This window comes from Condylura cristata, unplaced genomic scaffold (assembly GCF_000260355.1).
Source record: "Condylura cristata isolate star-nosed mole 26May11 unplaced genomic scaffold, ConCri1.0 scaffold00019, whole genome shotgun sequence".
NCBI lineage: Eukaryota > Metazoa > Chordata > Mammalia > Eulipotyphla > Talpidae > Condylura > Condylura cristata.
The window spans coordinates 19,723,939-19,747,753 of NW_004567120.1; the positions used below are offsets into that span (position 1 = coordinate 19,723,939).

Here is a 23,815-nt window from a genome sequence, read left to right on the forward strand (position 1 = left end):
TCTTGTGACCTAATCACTTCCCAAAGTGAAGTGATTTCAACATATAAATTTGGGGGAAACATACACAGTCCCTCTATAGCGGAAAGGATTCTCGTTTCCATCTCTGCATACAGGTAAGGGGACAGTTTTTGCCCTCTGCTCTTACCTCTATCCATCTGGTATCAGAGTTGATTGAACAATGTCCCCACAATGCATTGTTAGCTGTAAGGTATGTTCTCTCATCTATTCATTTTTGAATTCTAGCCCAAGTTGAAAGATGTCTTTCTCAACAAAACGCTTTCTCTACCTCCCTGGTTCCATATGTACCTCCCTTTGGGCTTATTCTGAATCAGATTAGTCAGGTTGGCTACCTGATCATTTTGATATTTTTTTTCATTCTTGGTATTATCTCCACATACATGGTTTGGCTGGTCTCCCTCCTGGTGCTTATAAACTTGAAGGCCCCAAAGGCCAAAAGGATAGTCATGCCATTTATCAGAAGTAGGAAACCCAAGGAAGTTAACAAGAGCCTGCCTGATTTGGTCATTCTGTTACTGGTTCAAGTGGATGTCTTTTTTTTTTTTTTTTTTTTTTTCACGTTTGTGCATACAGAACTGGGGTACAGGCCAGATGCTCAGGGGCGGTGAGAGTTTGTGTACCCATAGTGGTTTGTGTGTCTGCTTACGTTCCTTTCCTCACAACTCTGACTACTATCTCATTTTTTTTTTTTTTTTTTTTTTTATTCTTGCCTTGTCTTTGGGACTTCCTTAGAGATGAAGGTTATTTGCAAAGCCAGGTCTTTGTAGTACCCTACCCCTATTCATCCAAGAATATTTCCTCAGTGCAGTCTTGCTTTCTCATAGCCTTAACTCTTTTTTCTCAGCTCATATGTGTGATCACCTCCTGACTGGGGAAATCTACCGACTATTACCATGCTAAATACATTGATTCTCTAAGCCAAGACTTAGCAAAGTACAATCTATTCATCAATTTATTCAAGGAAACTGATTTTTTTATTGTGGTAATAATGGTTTACATTTTTGTTTCTATAATAGAGGTATAGGACCTCCTTTCCAGATGTTATTACCACAGCTCACCCACCACCAGGCTAGCATCTCCCGCCAGGGTAGCTTATTGTGCTCAAGAAGTCTGATTTCTTATTGTGCTCAAGAAGTCTGATTTTGAGTGGCCCATGAGCTATTTTTTTTTTACATTTTTAATGCTTACAAAAGGCAGAGGAGCCATGTTTCATTACCATGACAACTATATGAAATTCCAAATTTAGAGTACGTACCTAAAGTTTTATTGGAACACAGTTACACCTATTAATTTACAAGTCTGTCTATGGCTTCTTCACAGTGCATTGGCAGAGTTGAAGAGTTAAGACAGAGGCGGCGTGACCCACAAAGCTTAAAATATTTACAATCCATCCCTTTATAAAAGAAGTGTGCTCACCCCTACTGTAGTACATGCCATAGCTCTGTACTTGACAAACTCCAGGCTATTGACTCGAATGAGTAAACCAGCTTGACCTTGGAGTAATAAGGAAAGATGGCAAACGAAAAAGCACATGTCTATCTACAGGTGAAAACCAGGGCTTGTGATCATTCTTGGAATAGGCCCAACTTTGTCAATTTTCCAATTTTTCAAGGGAAGACAGAAATCCAGGTTTTTTTTTTTTAATTACAGCTCTTTTTTTTTTTTTTAACGTGGGCAAACATGCTCAGGTCAAATATATCTTTTCTGTCAACTGCCAGTTCACAGCGCTTCTTCTCAGTCTCTAATAGCACCAAGTGGCCTCACATTCCACCATCCTTGCAAACAGTGAAATTGGGCTCATTAGCACAGCCTGCTCCACTGTGGATGTACAGTCTCTGGGAGTAACAAGCAAAATGGAAATGAGGCAAGAAGTCCAGTTCTTTCCTCTACTGCCTTCTCTTAACCTGACTGCTTTTGTAGCCTTTGTCATTAGTGATCAATGTCTTCTTGAAACTCTCTTGGAGATTTTCTCTCCCCTCTGACTTGTTTTACCATTTCTTTCTCTGATTCCTTTTCTGCTCTCATCTATTTTCTCTCTCCCATTAAACTGGGGTTCTCACTGTTGCCACTTTTCTGAACTGTTTCTATATCCTCTTCCCTTTGGGAGAGGAATAAATGGATCTGACCTTCAGGGGGTGATCAACTCTGAAGATAAAGATTTTGGATTCCTGTATGCTGTATTTAAGGCCACAGGAGAGGTTGACTTTGCATAGTAAGCAAATTCAGGCATAAAGTGAATGAGTATATGAAGAGAAGTTTCCCTTGGTTCTGCTGTTCTTGAAGCTTCCTCATAGTCTATTCAGAGAGTGATAGGTGCCAGAAGGAGGTGGCATCTCTACTTAAGACTTCTGACTTGAGTTATCTAACAATTTTTCTAGAAGGTCCTACAGGGAGTGTTCAGTTTTTCTAGTAAAGCGATAATTTGGCGCCCAGATGGCTACTGTTCCTTTACAAATCTTTCCATAGGGAAATTCATGAGAGTAAATGAGTAATTGACAAGCAAGGATTTCAGAATTCTAAAGCGGTACGGATAAATGCTGTCTATATACTGACAGCAATTTTCACTTCAGCTCCTCAAAGAAACAATTTCTCTTGGTTCTCTTCTGTCCCCTATGGTTGTTCCATTCCAAGTTCCATTACTAACCCCTCTCCTTACGCCCATTCCTTAATGGTGTTCTTCTTTCTTAATCCCGATTCTCTTTGCAATCTCTACTTGCTTACTATGCAAATTCAACCTCTCCTGTGGCCTTAAATACAACATACAGGAATCCAAGGGAGTTGATCACCCCATGAGTGTCAGATCCATTTATTCCTCTCCCAAAGGAAAGAGAATAGGAAACAGTGAAGGAAAAGACTTTGACTCTTAGCTCTGCGTCTTAATAGATGAGTGACCTTAAGCATGTTATTTCATCTACAAAGTTGGATAATAATAGTATCTATTTTTTAGGATTATTTTAAGGATGAAATGACTCAATAGATGTAAAATATTTTTACAGCACGTGGTATTCAGTAAATACTACAAAACTGTTGTGTTACGATAACAAATGTAATTCATTATAACTCTTACCCCCTTCTGCCCATGTACATGGACACCCTACATGTAACCTTGTTTTGTACCAGCTCCCCCTTCTTCTTTTGTCACTAATCTCCTCAAAGCAGAGACTTGAATTTTTATTATATCCCAAAGCCAGCAAATGGCCTAATGAAGAATGAATAAATGAAAGACTGAGTCTGAATTATAACATGAATAAATAAACGAATGAAAATTGAGCTGAAGTGCTAAGGTTGTGTTAAAAATAGAAACAACAGGCCCCAGATGGAGTCATTTATGTCAAGCCCCACCAAGACGTAATGCCAAGCCTGATTGCAATTTCAGCCTTTCCCAAAAGTAGAGTTTTAAATCAATCCATCTGGAATTGCCTGGTCCGTACTAGTGAGGTGATCTGCCTGGTAAGAACTCTTTGTATCCCCCTAAGGGAAGGTGACTTTGTCAGACTTAATCTTTCTCTTTTCTTGTCCCATTGGAACTTCTGACAATAAAAATCTTCCATTCTGTGCAACCCTTAGCAGATCCTTTCAACTTGTTAGATGCTGCCTGATTCATAAATCATTTAATAAAGCCAATTCAATCTTTAAATTTATTCTGATGAATTTTGTTCCTTAATGATTGTTATAACAGCAGCAGGTAGGACCCACTATTCTGACCAAAGAGTAGAATGAAAAATTCTTTCCTGCAGACTTTGGGAATTTATTAAATATTTAATAAATGTCACTTAAACAATACTATGCAAATTGTCTTTGATTTTATTTAACTAAACGTGCTACTGCACAATGCTTCACCTGAAAGCAAGCAAGCACAACAGATAATTCATTTGGTTTCAGCTATCAAGCATCGGCATGATGTCGATGCCTTTTATCAAACCACAGCAGCCTGAGGATCTGGAACTGATCTAGTTGAAAAAAAAAAAAACACTGAGATTAGCGTTCATGGATTTATATCCACCTCATAATTTTAGAAACCCTCTAAGGCAAAGGTTTTCCATCCTGATTGTGCTCTGGAATAACTAGGAAGTTTTAAAACTATGCAGATACCCAGGTCCCATAATAGTCCTACTCAATCATATCCTCCAGCAAGAGAGGTCTAAGGCTGTATTTTTAGAAATCTGCCCAAATGACTCTAAAGCAATACCTTAAAGTCACTCAAGATTGGCCAGTAGATGTCACTGAATCCTTCTTAACCTATAAGATCCACCTGTCCTGTGCTCCTAACCTTTACTCTTACTTGGAAAACTGTCTCTATAGAAAGTAGCTCTGACCATATCCCAGAGGCAACCATAGCTCAGGTCAAATGGACCATGAGAGAATGAACAAGGCCCTGCCATTCATAGCATCTGGAATCCAAATGTTTCCTGGGCAGCTTGGTGACGGCTGTGCAGGAAGCAATTCCCAAGCTTGTGGTTTTTCTTACCCAACTTGATGCATTGACTGCTAAGGTAATATAGTCTGAAGGAGTCATATTCCTTTAGATGCCTGGAAATAAATAGACCTGTTAAATGGAGCACAGAATATAAGCAGCAATAGCAATAATTAAAAAACATGAGAAAAATAGTTGAATTTCTTAATTGACTTTAATTTTTAATTAGCTCTGGCTCTAAAGAAATGGGGGGAAAAAAACAACAGAAGAAGTTGCAGAAATAATCCCATCTGCTACAGAACTTGACCACTAAAAAAAGAAACAGACTGTTCCTTGCTTCTACAACTCAGCTTCTCATGGTTCAGTTGAGCCAGTCTTGCCACAGAAGGATTCAGCGATTTCCTCAGAAATGTGGCTTTAGTTTAAAACACAAATGACCCCCTGCTGGAAAACAGTTGTTGATTCTACCAACCCAACACTGAATTTCAATGATGCTTGTCTGGAGATACAGGCATTGCTCATTCACACACCACACACATCTCCTCCAGGGGCCTCAAATCCTGGCTCAGTTTTTGTTCCTCTTGGTGGGTAGCCCTTTCCTCCACTGCTCCTGTGTGCAAGACTGTGTGTGGTGGACCCAAAGCATTACGGAAAGTCAGTATGGGCTGCTATAACACACCATCGACTGTCTAGCTTAAACAACAGAAATTTACTCTCTCATAATTCTGGAGTCAGGGAGTCCAAGATCAAGATTCAGAGGGGTTTGACTTCAGGAGCAAACTCTCTTCTGAGCTTGTGGACAGTCACCTGAACTTTTCTCAAGGATTGCACTTCCTCCTCTCTCTACTTTTTCTCCCTCCTTCCTCTCTCTCTACCCCTCACTGCTTACACAGTCGCAATTCCTATTAGAATAAGGTCCACTCCTTATTACCTCATTTAACCATAATAAATTCCTACATGTCGTCTCTCCAAATACAGTCACATTGGGGGCTTAGTGTTTAAACATATAAACGTGGGTGGAGCAAATATTTCTATCTATGGTGAGAAGTCAGTATAGGCAGATGCAAAATAGATACTTAGGCCAGCAAATTCTGGAAAGGCCCAAGGAAGAAAGACACGGGTCAGGCAAGAGACAGAGTCAGCTTTCAAGGGGCCAGTCAGTCTGACCTACACGCTACACAATCCCAGCCCAACACCTCCCAACCTGTTGCAATTGCCAATGTCTAGCTGTGGGCACTCTGGCCAGGAGTGTCCTCTTTAACTCACATTAAAAAAGGTACCCCAGACAGGAGATTTATGCTCTCTAAGGCTCAATTATTCTCCCTCCAAAGGAAAATAGAAGGAGAAGTTTAATAAATCAGGTACTAGTTATCAGCATGAGAAGTAAGAAAAATGAATATTCGTTCTGTATCACAGGAGAGGAAACATGAACTCTTACACAATGGTGCTTCTAATTGCAGTTGTAGAGAATGGTTTACTTTGACTAAGCACATTCTAGTTTGTTAGCCCATTTAATCCTCAAAGTAATCCAGGGGTTATTGATTCCCATTTGACAGAGGAGGACAAAGATACAAATGAGTGATGACAATACCCAGAGTGAAAATCTAGCTACTACTAGCGTCAGTACTGAAGTCTGACAAGAATGTGAGCAGTCATCAATCAAGAAACAGCACACTGGCCACGTGGGCTGCAGAAGTGCTGCTGTGTAGACACCATGCAACTTATCACTATGTTCTCTCCTCTTAGCTCACATCTATCTATTTGGTTTCCTTCAAGTCTGGGTTTCTCAAATCATAAATCTGTATACTGCTGAATTTCCCACAAGATTTAGCACTGCAATGAGCCAAGGGGACTAACTAGCTGCAACTATTTAAAAGGTGGCATGGCATTTGAGAATTTTCAGTGCTTTCATAGAGATTGTTATATTTTATCTTTACGGCAGTTACCAGACACCATTTTAAGAAAAGTCATTTTGTGTTCTCGTCTTCATAGTGTTTATTTTAATACATTCGTGTCATGAAACACTTACTGAGAACTGACCATCATTTTTATCACATGTGACACAGATTGAGCACCTACTATAGCAAGCAAGCATTGCATCAGGCACTGTACCAAATGCTAAGAATATAGATATAAATCACATGTATGCCTGCCCTGAAAGAATTTTGCAAAAACATAATTATAGTGGAACTTAAGGAATGCTTGATAGTGATCATTTGACCTCTGCACCGGACTGTTCTGAGGATGAGACCTTATCATCTACTGAGCAGCACATTTAAAAAAAATATATTTATTTATGCTTCCAAGTACTGGGGTATAGGTCAGAGGGTGAGAGGATTCACCCAAGACAGAGTGGGGAGCAGAACAGGCAGATTGACTGAAATACACTTCTGAGGGGATCAGCAGGTGTGACAGGTCTCTGCTCCCTGGCCTGGGATCAAACTCGAGCTGCCCTGGCTGCCCCTTGCGCTATTAGGGAGCCCCCTAAGCAGCATATTTTATTTTCAGACCATTCTGTTCCAAAAGCTCTTTCTCATCTTGTATAAATCGTCTTCCCCTTTTGTTTCCACCCCTTGCTCCTAGACCAAACTTGGGACACATGATAGATCTCCCACTCCCTTGACAGCCCTTCAAGTATTTGAAGGCAACTGTCATCAGCCATCCCTGCCTCAGCTTCCCCGCCTTGGCCTCTGTCTACCCCACATCTCCAACAGCTGAGTGCACTGATCTACCTACTAATACTCAGCCCTTCCCCAGTTTGCAGAATAACCAAATGCTCAAGTAGGAAGCACTCAGTGGCTAGCCTCAGTCTCAGCATTCAAAATTCCAGTCACCAGGACTTTGCATTATTAGGGCACGCTCCTTTTTCTATTCATTTCCGAATTCCAGTTCTTTCCCCAAGTGTGCCTTAGTTTGTTAAACAAGACTTCTTCCTGGACCATTGGTCTGTGTTTTTCCTCTAACTGGCCTAGTAGCCAGGCCTTTCACAAAGAATGTAGCTGTGGAGGGGGAAGAGATTAAACACACAGTTAGAGCACATTTATTAGGTCAGGAGGAGGAAATGAACAGAAGAAGGGGTGTAGATAAAGGGTAGAAGGCACCTCATGAGGGGATCAGAGTGCCTAAGGACGTGAGAATGAGGTCTAGAGCGAAGGCATTGTTGGGGGGGGAGGGACTGATTTTGTTCTGGAAGGATGCCTCATCCTCAGAGACTAAGAGATGTCTCTCCTCAGAGTGAAGTTGTAGGTATGTTGCCTCTGACTGAAGAAGCCTGGAAGTTAAGGTCATTCCTGGAGCTGACTGAGGGAGCTATCACCAGCACAACAGTAGCACGATGAAGTGCTTTCTGACCGGTCTACGGCTATGCTCTATATATTGTCGTGTGTTTTAAATATGAGCCTCTGATTCCCAAAGAAAAATTCTGCTTTTTCATTGAAGTGGGGGTTGGAGCTATCTGTGCGTGAGAGATGTGGACACTTGTAGGCTAAGTGAGAAAAGTACTCTCTGTAGAGAGAACAACAAAGTGGCCAAGGACAAACACAGAAACCTGCAACTGAAATTGGAAACTGAATAAGCAGTGGCAGCAATGTAACCTTTCTCCAGCAACTGCAATAACTACGATAGTCGAGAGGAGTGTGTCGTTTGCCAGACTGGTCATTCATTCATTCATTCAAAATAATATTTAATAAGCAACTACTGTATATCAGGAGAAATTCTAGGCACTGAGGACACAATGAGTAAAAATAGGGTCACTCACAATCTTAAAGTGACTGCATGATTAAACATGATTCCTTTCCCTTTCCAGATATCGTACAAAAGCAACAAGGGGAACAAAGGAAACCCCACAAGCTCCATCTATCACTAAGACAAATACAACCTACACACTCAAAAATAATACTGTAACTGCCAAGGATCTGAGATAAGGGAGGAATGGGCAGAAGAGATGGGAAGAGAAGGAACATGGAGGGTATGGAAAGTCACAGCAGATCCTGGGAGGACTCAAAATATACTTCCTGAAGGTGACTGCTGCATTGCGGAGCTATGGAAGCATTCCCTAAACGGGCAGCAACAGGTGCAGGGCCTTGGGTGAGTAGGGCAGGGGTAGATGCGCACCTGCACTTGTTTTGGCTCCAAGAGGCGGTTGACATGGGAATAGATAAAGAATCACACAAGGAAGCTATGCTTGTGGTCAGATTCCCATCTCTTACCCACAGGGGATAGGGTTTTTGGGTCATGAAACATTAAAGCCTACCCTGGGTAATTTTCCATCGCTAGACTCTCTTACACGTAGCTCTGACAAGATAGTCCAAGTTGTTCAAGGATGGATCAGAAAAAAAGGAGTGGGCACAAGATTGATAACCTTATACTACTCTTAAAAAGAAGACCTACAATTGAGATGAGCATAAATGTACAAAAAGGATGTAAAAATAAACTATTATATTATAAAATTAAAAAAAAAAGAAGGGCTAAAATCTATCCTCAAACTTTTCCAAAATATTGAAGGGAGGGAGAAGCCTCCCAAATATACTTGACAAGGCCAACATTATCTTGCTCACAAAACCAGACAAGGACAGCACACAAAAAAGAGAAGTATAGACCAATACCTCAGATTGACACAGATGCATACATCTGTAACTAGTGGCTGAAGCCATAATGTGTTATGGGTGGTTCCTCCCCGGAGGGGGTGGCTGGTAAAAGTTGGGAGCCCAAGAGAAAATGAAGTTGGGGAGAGCGACTGATGAAGGATATAAGGGACTGAAAATCAGGCCTCACGAAGGGAGGCGGGGTGGTGGCCACAGCACTGTGGCGCATGCAATGGCAGCGGTGTGGCGATGTGATAGCAGCTGACAGGCCTGGGCAGCTCCATGTGGGCTTTGCAGAGCTGGGCTTTGTGGACGCTGGCCACTTGGCAGAAGCCATCGCTCACAGCCTTGTCTGAGTAGCTGTTTTGGAGCGGTTCTGGTAGGCCTGAGAAGAAGAAAATGGGCATCTTAAAAGCCAGGCACCTCACTGACCAGCAGCCTGCTAAAGAAGAAAGCGAGATATCAGGGCACCAAAGGTTTTGCTGAAATGCCTCAGTGTGGCTGTTTGTCACGTCCTTTGGCCACTACACGTCCTTTGTTGCCCTGAATATGCCTGTCTGGTGTTGTGTTGGGGCATTTTGGCAGCTCAGGGAGCATCCCCTGTTGTGTTTTCTGCTGTGTTTGTGAGTCAGAAACTGGCCTATAGTTTGGCTGCACTGTATCCACAGTCGCAGGAAGACACCATCTTAGACACATGGCCTACTATTCCAGAAAGGAGATCTGAATCCTCAGTGGCAAGAAGAGAGTTTTAATGGTCTTTGTGCAGGACTGAAAAGTATTGGACATGGCTTTGGGTACAGTAAACATCCATTATTGGCCTCAGTGATTCTTGTTTGTGTACTGGTTTGTTAAATAAATCCCTTTGTTGCTATTCCCTTATTCTAAGTGGTCTTAAAATTGTGCGTGTGAATAAAGAACCCAGACATGTAACCACTAAACTGTGTGCACAGTGACCTTAGCAAGCTTAGTGTCCCTGCTGCCCTGTATCAAATCCTCAACAAAAGCTTGGCACATGAAATTTAACATCATATGAAGACAATCAATCACCATGATCAAGTTGGTTTCATTCCATGCCAGAAGAAGGAGGAGGCAGAGGAAGAAAAACTAGATCATTACCTAGCTCCAGTCACAAAATAATTCAAAGTGGATTAAAGACTTGGGTACTAGACATAAAACCAAAAAAAAAAAAAAAAAAACATAAAGGAAAACCTATGTGTTACACTCCCGGAAAACTACCACAAATACCACAAAGACAAATTGATGGACAACTGCAAAGACAAATACAAAACCCAAACCAAAAATAAACAAATGGGATCATATTAAACTAAACATGATTTTGTACTTATGGAAAAGTAAAAAAGCAACTTAACAACTAGGAGAAGCTGTTTATACATCACACATATGATAAAGTGGCTCATTTCCAAAGTATATAAAGAACTCATAACTCAACAACAACAAAGAATTCATAGTCAAAAAATGGGCAAAAGACTTAGACACTTCTCCAAAGAAGATGTACAAATGGCTGCCAGGGGCACGAGAAAATGCCCAACGGCACTTATTATGAGGGAAGTGCAAATCAAAACCACTATGAGGTGTCACCTCATGAAAATTGCTTACATCAAAAAGACGGAAACAACAAACACTTGTCAGGATCTGGCACAAAAAGGAATTCTCATCCATTGATGGGAATGTGATTTTGTGTAGCCCCTATGCTAAATAGTATGGAGACCCGGAGACCCTTCCAAAAAATAAAAATGGAAACACTAATACCTCTGCTATTTATTTACTCACAAAATATGGGAAATGTGAGTAGAAAAAGTATATATATATTTCTATGTTCACAGTAACATTATTCCAAAACAAGGAATCAACCCAAATATCCATCAAAATAAGACTAGACAAAAAAAAAAAAAAAAAAAAAACTGTGGAATATATACTGAATGGAAAATTACTCAGCTATTTTAAAAGATGAAATAGTGCCTTTTGGGAGAAAATGGATGTGCCTTGAGGTCAGTATGCTAAGTGGAATATGTCAGAAATGAAAGACAATTACTGGATAGTCTGACTCATTTGTGGAATGTAAATACGCAAATAGAATAAACTGTCAAATCAAAAAGAATAATTCTTAAGCTCTATAAGAGAGGAAAGGAGGAGTGGGGGGAAGGAAGCTGGCAAGGCTGTGGCAGTGACACATTGGTGGAGGGTATATGGGACACATTCACACATGAAAATATGAACTTGTTACCCCCAAAGTATATAGTAATGTAAACTAGTAGCAAATCAAGAAAAGGATTTAAAAAGATGGAAAAGCATAACAAAAACCAAACACAAAAAATTTGCCATTAAACAGATGAAAATTTTATTCAAGTATTATGACCAATTTTTTTTGGTTAGTTCTATGATTTATTTATTTTTATTTCACTTAATTTTTGTACAGTGTGTGCTTTCTCCTCTCAGGTGCAGTCCCTGTGAAATGCCCACTACCACTTTACATGGGCACCATCTCCATAGTGCCCTGGGCTCCTCCCTCCCCTTGATCCCCCTCCCTCTGCTGCAGAGTGTCTCTGAGTTATAGCTGTTATAGTTAAAGCTGTTAATTTTGCTTTGTGTTTTTTTTTAAAGATTTATTTATTTGTGCATACAGAACTGGGGTACAGGCCAGAGGCTCAGGGGCGGTGAGAGGCTTCACCAGAGACAGAGCCGGGAACAAAACAAGCAGATCTACGAAGTACACTGCTAAGGGGAACAGCGGGCAGGTCAGGAAAGGTCTGCCATGCCATGTGGTCACCTCCGGGACAGGCGGGAATTGAACTCATGCAGAAGTGGCTTTAGATTCTCAGTGCTGTGCTTTAACCCGTTGCGCCACCAGGGAGGGCCACTTTGTTTTGTTTTTTATTGTTATTGTTATTATTTTCTTTTCCCTGAAAAAGAAAGTTATTTGGTTCCCCTTCATTCATCCTATATGTGAAACTACCTGAGTTCAGTTCTAGAAATACCGTATTTCAAGTAGGTGAAGTTGCACATTTTATCCTCCCAATTATTGATAATAACAATACACTTTATTATTTTTCTAAACTAGTGATGCTACTAGAATAACTGAATTAATCCCATCATATTGATAGAAACATGTATTAAAAAAAACGTTTTCATCATAAAGAAAAGACAAAAAAATATGAAACCAAAAGTATAAAAGTATTACAGAGGTATGTTCAGTAGTCAATGCATTTAAAATACTGTGGTTTTTTTTTTTTATTGTCATACTTGTGTTACTTTTCAGTTTCTTAAATTTTGTAATTATCAAAATTTCTCATTGTGAACAAATATCTTAATACCTGGTTGTGTGCTTATAGTTTTTAAAAAGATTTATTTTATTCACACAGGACTAGGGTACAGGCTAGAGGCGTAGGGGAGGTGAGAGGCTTCACCAGAGACAGAGTGGGGAGCAGAACAGGCCAACTGACAAAGTACACTGCTGAGGGGAGTAGCGGGCGGGTCAGGAGAGGTCTGCCGCGCCATATGGGTCACCTCCAGGGCAGGCGGGGATCGAACTCATGCTGTAGTGGTTTTAGTTTCTTAGTGCTCTGCTTTAATCTGTTGCGCCACCAGGGAGGGCCCTGTGTGCTTACTATTTTTAAAAATTCTTTTTCTTAAAGAGAATCTTCCAACTTGCCAAACTTCAAGACTAACCAATATGTGTCTAAGTTATTGGATGTGAAAAGAGAGAGGATTAAACTATGGGAACTGCACCTGAAGGGAGACACCAATCACTGCACAACAATGAACAACAATTAAAAAAATAAAATAAATTTTAATTTAATTTTAAGTTATAAATGTTTTAATTCAAAAAAACTGAAAGAAAAATAAACTATGAAAAAAATAAAATATGCAATTGTTTTGGATTTGTATCTTAACTGGCTGTTGGATAGATTACATAAGAGTTTGTCACACATTAGTGTCTAACACCTCGCAAGTCACAAAAATCTATCTTCTTTTCCCCTTTTCCTAGCTCTTGTTGGTTCCACAGGTGCCATGATAGCACGTGACTGCCATTTTCCCTCCACCATCCTCTACTGTAATATGACACATACCTTAGGTATTTTCCTTTTACCCTCCCTTGTTTGTGCCACTTAGTCCCATACAACTGGTAAATACAAATTACCATAGATCCATGACTGAGGAGAAACGTAAGTTATCCTTCCTAAGCTGTGTTTTGATCTCTTCAGATTTCTCTGTTCCTGTGGATGTGTCATCTTTGAAAAATGACACGCAGAGTGTGAGAATAGAATAGATATAACCAAGACAGGAGAATAAAATGTCAAGTGTGGACAGAACCCATAGAAAAAGAAAGTCAAACTTTTGAAGAAATTGTAGGCCTGTAGATTATCAAATTTTAAAATATTTGTGACATATAGACAATATTAGATCCATGTGAAAGAATTTATGACCTCAGAGGTAGTATTTAATCTCATGGAATCAAGGAATGTAAGAGCTAGAAAGGACATTAGATATCATAATCCAGTGACCTCGTATTACAAAATGGTCATTGGAGATAAATGTGCTGACCACAATCATAAATTTGGCTGTGGTTTTCTCAACAACTATAAACCATGTAAACCCATAACAAAAGTAAGCAACAAGCTGTCTTATTTGGCTTAAGCACTAAAACCAACTACTTGAAGTGATAGCTGGAGTGAACATGTAACCATTTCACCATAGGTACTAAGAAGAATGAAGAAAACAAAATAGCTGCTTACTAAAGAAAGGGTATATTTGGGGATAAATAGAATTATTCATTTAACTGCATGTAGCAAGGGAACTGAGTGGGCAAGAGAAGGTAGGAAACAATGAAGTCTCCCAAAGTGTGTAGTATCAGAACAAGCTACATCAAAATCTCCTGGGAAACTTGTTAAAATGCAAATTCCTAGGTATTATCTCAGACAACTGTATAAACAGAAGTACAAACAAACAAACAAACAAACTGGACCACGCTGTCACAACATACACAAAAATCAACTCAAAATGAATTAAAGACTTGGATGTTAAGTCCTAAAAAACACAAAAGGAAATAAATATAGGAAAAACACTTAATGACACTGTTTTCAGGAATGTCTTTGGGAACTTGATTCCAACAACAAGGTAAACAAAAGCAAACATTAATGGGAATTCATCAAAATACAAAGCTCTGAGCAACAACAACAAAATACTATCATTAAAGTAAAAAAGACCTCCTACCACACAGAAGATATTTGCAAAGTATGCATCTGACAGGAACCAATATCCAAGATGTACAGAAAGAATTCATACAAATCAACAAAAAGAGAACACAATCAAAAAATGAGCAGAAGAGCTAAATCCACACTTTTCCAATGAAGACTTACTGATGGTCAAAGGCAATGAAACAGAAGCTCATTGTCACTTATCATCAAGAAAATGAAAATCAAAGCCATATGAGATACCACCTCACTCCTGTAAAAATGACCCACATCAAAAAAATGAGAGACCACAAGTGTCGGCAAGGTTGTAGAGAAAAAAGAACACTCAATCACTGTTGGTGGGAGTATAGACAGGTCTAGCCCCTGTGGAAAAGCTTTGTTGAAATGTTAAAAAAGATATCTACCATATGACCCACCCATTCCGCTCCTAGATACCTATCTACTCCATTGCAAAAAACACTAATTTGGAGGGACATATACATTCCCAGTTTATTGCAATATTATTTGCAATAGTCAGGTTATGGAAACAATCTAAGTGCCCAAGGACAGATGTGTAGATTAATAGGATGTGGTATACACACCACACACACACACACACACACACACACACACACTGGAATGTGAAAAATGATGAATCCTTCCACATGTGACAACATTGATGGAGTTGGAGGGAATTACCCTAAATGAAATAAGTCAAAAGGGAATGACAAATGTCACTATCATATGACTGCACTCATATGTGAGTATAAAGAAAAAAAGGGCCAAGCAGAACTAAACCAAAATAAGCCCTAGAAATCCGACTTCACATTTGATGTTACCACAGGGGAGGGTGGAGGTGGGGGTAAATTCGGGGAGGGAGCCCTGCGGACTATGGTGGATGATGGGTGCTTTGGTGAAAAGTTATGAACCTATAATCCTAAACCATACAAAGTGTCATAAACCAATGTTGTCTAAATCAAAAAAACAATACAATCATTAAAATGATAAAAGAATGTCATGAATAAAAAGAATGAACTTAGAAAATGAGTAAATAAGCTCTTGAAATAGTTCAAGTAATAGATCATGGTAGCTTAAAATATGTGGTTGACAAAAGATTTGGGAAATAGTCGATACATTTGAGATTAATTTTGTTGGATCAGTCATGGATTGGAGGGATGGGAAGGTGTTAAGGATAACTCGTGAGTTTCTGGCTTATGAGAAATGTTGAGGGTCCGAGGGATATGAATGATTTGAGGGTTCATATTATTGAGCATGAGGTCCAGATCAGGTAGGTCAGGAATAAACATCTCAGAGTAAATGGTGTCCAGGGACTTCCAAGTCAAAACATAGAGTTGGAGGGGAGCACTAGAGGATGGGAGGACTATGGTCTGAGAATGGGCTCCTGCTCCACACAGTTTCCATGATGAAGAAGTTCTTCCTGAGGGACAGGACTGGATTAAACATAAATGCAGAAGGGTGGAGAGGACATGAAGCTCAGTGGAGTTACAGGAGCCAGGACACTGATTGGGTCTTGGGAGCCTGGAGGAACACAATTGTGATCCAGGGGCCAAAGTCATCAGTGCATGTGAGATATTGACCAAAAAAGTAGATGAGGGTAAAATAAGGCACAGCTGGTTGACATTAGAATCTACACTGGGGAGTCTATCAAAGAAAATCTGTTCCTGGCCCTCTCTCCTGGCTCAAGGGGTTAAAGAGCAGCGCCGTGGAGCTGTCTGCAACCATCTGCAGATTTGATCCCCAGACAGGGAGGGGACTGCATGGCTTGGCAGACCTCTCCTGTACCACCCTCTGCACCCCTCAGCAGTGTGTTTCTGTAGATCTGCCTGATCTGCTCCCCACTCTGTCTCTGGTGAATCCTCTCACCCCCCGTGCCTCTGGCCTGCACCCCAGCTTTGTGTGCATACATAAATAAAATCTTAAAACAAAAAAGAAAATACCTTCCACTTTTACATGTGGACTGTGGGAGGACATTCTGCATCCACATCTAGTTTAAGAGAGGAATTGTGGGATCAACGAAAGAGGATTTGTAAATGACAAAGCACAAACATGCCAACATTTTTTGTCAGTAAATTATACATTCTGGTTCCAAGTGTAGCAATTTTACATTTTTAATTCTTGAAAATTTCATCTTTCTGTATTTATGGGGGAAATACTATGACATATCGGATGTTTCAAACAATATGAGATGGAAGGTAAAGATGATAAATGAAGCAAGATCCGCCAAGTGTTGCTAATTGTTAATCCCCAGTAAAGGCTACACGGAGGTGCTTTACACTATTTCCATACATATGAAATTTTGTTTCTTTAAAGATTTATTTATGTGCAGAACTGGGGTGCAGGCCACCTGAAACAGAGTGGGCAACAGAACAGGTGGATCTACTGAAATACCCTGCTGAGGGGAGGAGCTAGAGACAGGAGAGGTCCGATGAGCCATGTGTGTTTGCTCTCAGCGGGGAATCGAACTCAGCTAAAGCGATGGTAGCTGGGAGACTAAACCTTTAGGCCAGCAGGGAGGCCCCTGACATTTTCTTTAATAAGAAATTTAAGCATTTTATCTTTGTATATTCAGCCCATTGTTTAGACTGGCATCTTTGTATATTCTCAGTAGGTATTAATCCCCATTTACTGAGAAACCTCTCTGATCTTATTACTTGTCCCAAGTAATCATCTGTTTAGCAGCAGATCTATGACTAGAATGCCATGTTCTTTTGACTTCTGAACTGGTATGTTCTCCCACCTAATTGAGTGAGTTGCTGTGTTTCCATTAAGAGGTTGTTAAAATTCAGAGCACTTCTCTAGGGCCTTTGATCTTGAAAACAGTCTTCATTTGATTGTAGGTCTGACAAAGTCAGACTGCCTTTGAACATACTATTCTTCATATGGCATTTTTCCCCTAGTGCACCAGGTTAAGGAGTATAGGGCCTACAAAGCTCAGCAGTTACCCCAACCACAGCCATGTGCTCTGTACCACACCACTGATTTCCCTTGCACTTGTCCTCCATCTTCAAACTTGTTCCATTTCTTGTATCATAATAAATTATACATGTATATGTGTGTATTGTTTTCCCTACCTTATTAAATAAATGGGACTTTTTTTTAAAATTTGGGAATAGTGTATGTAATTGCAATATGTAAGTAGTTATTCAATAAGAACTACCACGTCTGAAAACACTGATAGAGGAAATAGCAAATGAGAAAAAAAAATAACATGGGGGTGAAAATAAATACCCTGAGGTTGGTGAGTTTGTACATCTGAGGGCAGAGTGAGTAGTTGTAATGTGGTGTGAAATTTTGCTGTTGAGGACAATTTTCTTCTTGAATACTTCGTCCTAACACTCAGGGGTCTTCATTCAAATAGCAGCACAGCACAACTGCAAATGAATGTAGAGTATTGAAGTACAAAGCACTTAGCTTTTTCTCCAATAAAAACCTAGAGGCTAAGATGGAGGGGGGAGATGCAGGAAGTTTTTGCTGGTAATGAGAAACTCCTACAAACGTGTGTAGCACTTATCACAGTAGGCAAAGGCCACAGAATGGGAGCTGATGTACCACACAGACCATCAGTTTAGCTTTGATACTCGGTAATACCCAGAAATATTTCTATTTAGCATTGTTCCTTAGGTGAGTGTGCTGATGCTCATCACTCTAGAAGGGACATGTTTTTTCATCCCACAAATGAGCGGTCATTCAGAATTAGTACGGTATGTTTCTGAATGGAATGCTTCCAAAACTGGTAAGGTGTGCTTCCCACCATCTCTGTTGTCCTATAAAAAGCAAGCTGGGCTTTTACACATGGAGCTTTGAAAACCTCCATCACAAATATGGAGAGAATGCAGGCCAACTTAATAGAAAATGAAGTTTAGAGTCAATTAATTATATACATTTTTCCATCTATATACCGTGTCCATTTTCCAACCCCCATCCAGCCAATTTCCCTGTGAAAGTGTCATTTCAAAGCTCACAGAGATCTTATCCTCTCAAGTCGGGCTGGGGCTCAGTGGTAAAAAAGGGGCCTTAGGGAAGGCTGTGTTAAAGCAGCATTAACATTTTCAGAGAAAAAAAAGAAAAAAGCGAACTTGTTTGTGGTTTTGATTTGCTTTTAATAACAAGCTCCCTCAACCAAAACTGATGAATTGGCATAAGAACAAGGGTACAAAAGAACATCAAGGAGCCTTCCAAAATGCTAACCAAAGGATGAATCCTCTGCTTTGGGTGGCCATCATTTTATCCCTCAGAACCAGGAGATAAAAAGATGCAAAGCTTTTAATATATGCCGCCTGAATATATAAAGGAGCCGATTAGAGATGTGGCCAGCGGTGTTGTCTTATTGCTTTATAATCACATTCCATACTTTAAGCAAATGCAAATTCTGCTGCATGCTGCCCTTTAAAAGGCAATTTCACTGCATCCTGAATCGAAAGTAATCACTGATACAGCACAAACAAAGTCTCTGTTGGGTAAACACCAAAGCATTTCCCACACACTGATGCATTTTCAAACAGCTAACTTTATTGTCAGTGAAAAGATAGGCACAAAGTGGATTCAAACCTGCTTAACTTTATTGGAGCTCGCTCAGTTGATTACAGAATGGGGTCTCAATCATTATGGGGCCACATACATTTCAAAGCAAAGGCAATTCTTCTCCAACCATCTGCCAACCCCACCTATTCATTTTACAAACACATGCCATTAATCACAAGGGAGGCCAGGAGGAGGTTTGAGGGCTCCGTGTAAACCCATCGTTGCTACCGGAAAAAAATAAACAAACTCCCAACACTTGTCCTACTGATGATGGATGGCACTTGGAAGATACATTTCCAAGGATCATGGCGGGCTGCAATCGGTGGCAATTAGCCCATAGCCGATGCCTTCCTTTGAAAACATGTTCAGTAAGAATGCACACATTTTAACTAACACATTCCATATGTGGATGAGCAATTGAGATAACAGGAGATTGCCTGGCTAACACATATGAGACGAAAATTTCGAAAAGTCGATGCTTGTGAGTGTTTAAGCTCTTCACAGAAAGTAGTTTGCACAATCAGTTTGTTCATTTTCAAATCACTGTACCCACCCAACAGCGTAACAAAGAAAAGAGAAGGCAACACATGACATAGGATTCCTATGGCAGCTATTTCAGGTTCCCGTTTGCCTGTCATCCTGAAACCCAAGAGCAGCATTGAAAATAAATCCTTCATTAAAACAATAATCAACATACATGATTTTAGAAGAATGTTCAAGCTACATTTATTTAATACAAAATTAATAGGAATTTTATATCAAGTAAAGTTTGTTCTAATGAAGTTTTCCTGTACAGGGGACAGTGGGGTGCAACTAACTTAGAAGGTCCCCAGAGACCACCAGGCCATATATGTTAAGACAACAAGGTCACCCTCCTGTCCTGAGCTGACACTAAAATGCATAGATAAGTGGGAGCCTGGAAAGATCCCCCAAACGTTACATCCACACAATTGTGAAAAGGTGACTAATTTGAGATTTCTCCCGTAAACCTGAATTTTCAAAATGACACCTAGCAGAGACTTTACGAAAAGGCTGAATCTATCTTCTTCGTAAACATAATACACCGACATGGACTTCTTCCATCTCTCAGATGCACTATATTATTTTTGAAAATTACCTGGGATTAAAAAGAGCTGGAAAGGTCTGCCTGTGGTGTGAGGGAGCAGAGATGTTGTGGGAAGTTCACAATATTTTGCAAGAACTTCGTCCTTTCCCAAAATATACATAGTCTAAAGAGATGGCTGCCACACCGCGTGGAATGTATGACCATTGTCACCTTACAGAATGTGTTCTAAGTCATGGTTCCCAGGGCTAGCAAAAATTCTGGCAAGGCGCTATAACCATGAAAGGAGTGGATGAAAGGCTTTTTGTTTTTGTTTTGTTTTTGATGTATTTATGTGGATAGAAAGTAGTTCTGCTGAAATTTGCTAGTTGTTACTTCTACTAATTGAGGGATATTTTTTCCTTATGGCTAAAAAGGTAGTATGCATGAGTATGAACACAGCGGTGTCTCTGATTCTATTTGAGGTTCACTTGATAACAGAGCACGAATATGTAGGATGATCATGTCATTATTGAAAATGTCATGACTGGCTAGAAATCATATCACCCTCCCTCTCTGCTCTCTCTCTAGACAACACACACACACCCCACACACAATTATTCATTTGGAAGATAGCTAGGAACAATATAAGAATGCTGTTAACTATGCTCACAGAGGAAAACCCTATAAAATGATCTGAGACAGCCAATGCTATAGCAAGAGAAGTGAGGTTGATTTCTTAAGGGGAGCCTTTCACGTAGCTCATTATCAAAATAAGGATCAGGAAATGGGGAAACCTTGCAAAGGCACTTCAAGAGAGGCAAGAGAGAATTTAGAAACCTGGACAAACTATTCAAATCAGGGACATTTTACAAAATACATATGGGCCCAGATCACAAAGATGCCTTTTCTTACAATGAGGTTTTTGGGACTTTTTTTTTTTTTTTAAGTATGAAAGGGTTTCCCATAACAAGCAATAGAACTGGCAGAGTACACAGCTGTTTTGGTGATCTTGGAAAGTCACTGAATCTCTCCAGGTTTCAGATTCCTCATCACTAAAATGAGGGGGGTGGGACTATATTGCTAAAGATCATTCCAGACACTATGCTTCACGATGTAATATATCAAGCCTATTCTTCTATTAATCTGGTTTCTAACTAATACATCCCCAAACTTCTACCCCCCTCCCTCACCTAACCCTTCCCACTCCCTTCACCCTCCCAAACCCCTGAAAAAACTAATCTTAATGACACTGTCCATAGTTCTGTCACCTTAATGAAGGGCAGAGAGGTGACACAGATGGAACACCTGTGGCAAAAGGTGGCCCATCTGCATTTCTTGGGACAGCCCCTCTGGCAGAGCCTGGAACCTCTTGGTCCCTGCCCGTGTGTGCATTTTCCGTTGCTCTCCAGAAGTACTCTAAGATGGAGTCACTGGCAGTGAGAAGCAGTAGCTAAGTATACTCTCTCCCGCAACTGCAGCACAGTACTTCAGGCTTCTGGTGCTATACCCTTGGAAGTGATAGGCAAATATGTCTTTTAAGATGTAATGCTAACAATTTGGGGGAAAAAAGACAAGAATGTCAAAGAAGTCACCAGAAATTCAAAGTATTTGACCAGTCAACAAAAATGTTTCCTCAATTTTGCAAATGATTGGCAATTTGAGACTGGTGACTGAGCCAGTGAATCTGTGCTGGAGAAGAAGTAAACACTAGGCAGACTGGTCTCAGGAAAGGTCAGTGAGCTGTGTTCCTGACTACAAACTGACCACATAAGTCTGCACACAGCAACTCATGCAACAATCCATTAAGGCCTCTGGTGGTCTTACTCCCTAAGAGAGAGGAAGTTGTACATCACTCAGCTAACTTACTTTCCTAGCATCTGAAAGCAATATATTAATTATCCAAATGCATAAATTACTCCCAAGTATATATATGAATGTATTAAGCCTCCAGGAGGGAACCAGAAGAATCCATTTCCAAAGCACCACTGAAATGATATAAACACAATTCTCTGGCACAGGGTAGCTGGGAATTGGAAGGGAAAATTAGCTCCTGCACCCATCCATACTCTAATACCCACTACCTTTTTTCCAGCTCATCTAGCTCCTAAAACTGTTCCCTTTCATGAACCCAAGGTGAGAGCTCTCTCTGGATGCTGCCTAGATGATGACAAACAGCACACACGCATTCTCTTCGGCTTCCCGCTTCTGAACTACATATTACAAACTGTCTTTCAAACATACTGTGCTCTTCAATGAAAAAATGATTTGAAATGTGGAAATGCTAGACAAATTTAAGATTGAAATCATTGGCATATATCCAGCTATCACAAGTCCCAGTATTTGTACAAATCCCCACAATAAACCTTAGAGCACCTTCTGATTAATCTGGCTTTAAAAGTATGCTCTAAGTGTACCAGAAGAGACTGGAACTTGTATAGGATTACTTAAGAACTATGTTGCTTCAATAAAAAGTTCCTTAAAAAAACATCCCCCCACCCTTGTCTTCACCCTCAACATAAGAACAAAAGGGAAAAACGATTAAAAGCATTCTTGCTGATAAGCTGCAACTCTTGGCTAGGCCCTTCAGATGAGATATTCCACCATCTCTGCATCAGGCTCCTGTCCCAGGATCTGAATGGCAGCTTTTCTTTCCAGAGTATTGCAGTGGAAAACAGGGCCATCTGAAAGGAAATAAAGGGTTGGAAAAGGTTTAGGGACAAGGGACGAACTCAAATTTCTTTAGAAATAGCGTTAGAGACCCCACGAAGCCATCCGCAGAGTGGAACACACCTGCCACCCCCCTTATTCACCTGAGCAGGTACTTCTGTTGGGAGAGAAACCTTTACTCACCCCCATCCCCACACCATGTCCCAGAGTCATTTCCTGACTCGGCCCTATCTCTTCAGATGAGTTCCCTTGACAACATGAGACACTCTCTCCCACTGACCCACTGTGGCTGAAGAGCAGGCGCCAGCAAACAGATCGATCGTCGCCGACAGAGCCAACAGTCCCCTGCCAGGGAGGGAGAATCATTACCCGTCTTGTCCGGATTGCAGGTCAGACTTGGTATAGACAAACGCCGTGGTCCGGAACCGGCAGCTGGACTTGCAGGAGCCTCAGACGGACCCACAGCTGGAGCTGGAGCCGGAGCCGGAGTAGCAGCCACAGCCGGAGCTGGAGTTGGTGCCTGAGTCGGAGCTGGAGCAGAAGCTTGAGGCGCTGCTGGAGCCGGAGCCGGAGTTGAAGCTGGAGCTGGAACCGGAGCCGAAGCAGCTGGAGCAACCTGAACAGCAGCAGCAGCAGAAGCAGCAGCAGCGGGAGGAGCAACAGCAGCAGCAACAGCAACAGCAGAGGCAGCAGCTGGAATCTGAGCAGCAGCAGCTGGAGAAACACCAGCAAGAGCAGCAGTTGCTGGCGGTGGGGTGGCAATGGCAGCAGCGACAGCTGGAGCAGCAGCAGCAGCAACTGGAGCAGCAGCTACCATGGTGGTGGTGTTGGTGGCAGCGGTGGCAGTATTATTGGCAGTGATGGTAGCAGCAGTGGCGGCAGCAGCGACTGGAACAGGAACAGAGATGGGAGCCACAGCTGCGGTTTTGTTCGGTTCTGTTCCTCGTTCGGTTTGGGTGCTGCAGTCTCGGCTGCCCGTCTTCGAGTGAGCTGAGAGCAGGGGAGTTGAGGGCGGCACGGGTGACGGTGTGGAAGGGACAGATTCCCCGCGGTAGTCTCCACCCAGAAGGATTCCTGCAAGAGAAAGAGTAAAAGAGGTTAGAAAACGGTAGGCTATTCAAATACAGATTTCAGATTGTCTCCTTCCTTGTAGGAGATTCAGGAGAATTTTGCCTTGCACTCAGATCTAAAATCTCCATTGTCATCCAGGAATCCAGTGGTCAGGAGCCTCCTCTTACAGTTTCTTTCCCATTTAGCGAATCTCTTTGGTTCTCATTCTCCAACTCCCGGCACAATGCAGTAAAGCTGTAAGTGCTCTGTATCTTTTTTCTAAATTTACTTTTCCAATACTGAT

The 23,815-nt window shown here is 41.0% G+C and overlaps 1 protein-coding gene across 1 annotated transcript in view; it reads right to left on the reverse strand.

The window, feature by feature from the left end:
* Positions 1-18,718: 18,718 nt before the first annotated feature.
* Positions 18,719-23,815, reverse strand: part of AMOT (angiomotin) — a 72,457-nt gene continuing 67,360 nt past the window's right edge. Inside the window, exons 12-13 of the mRNA XM_012727241.1 lie at positions 22,831-23,535; positions 18,719-22,475 (exon numbers count right to left, since the gene is read on the reverse strand). Coding sequence (XP_012582695.1) covers positions 22,378-22,475; positions 22,831-23,535 — 803 coding nt within the window. The 3' untranslated portion in view covers positions 18,719-22,377. The remainder of the gene's footprint in view (positions 22,476-22,830; positions 23,536-23,815) is intronic.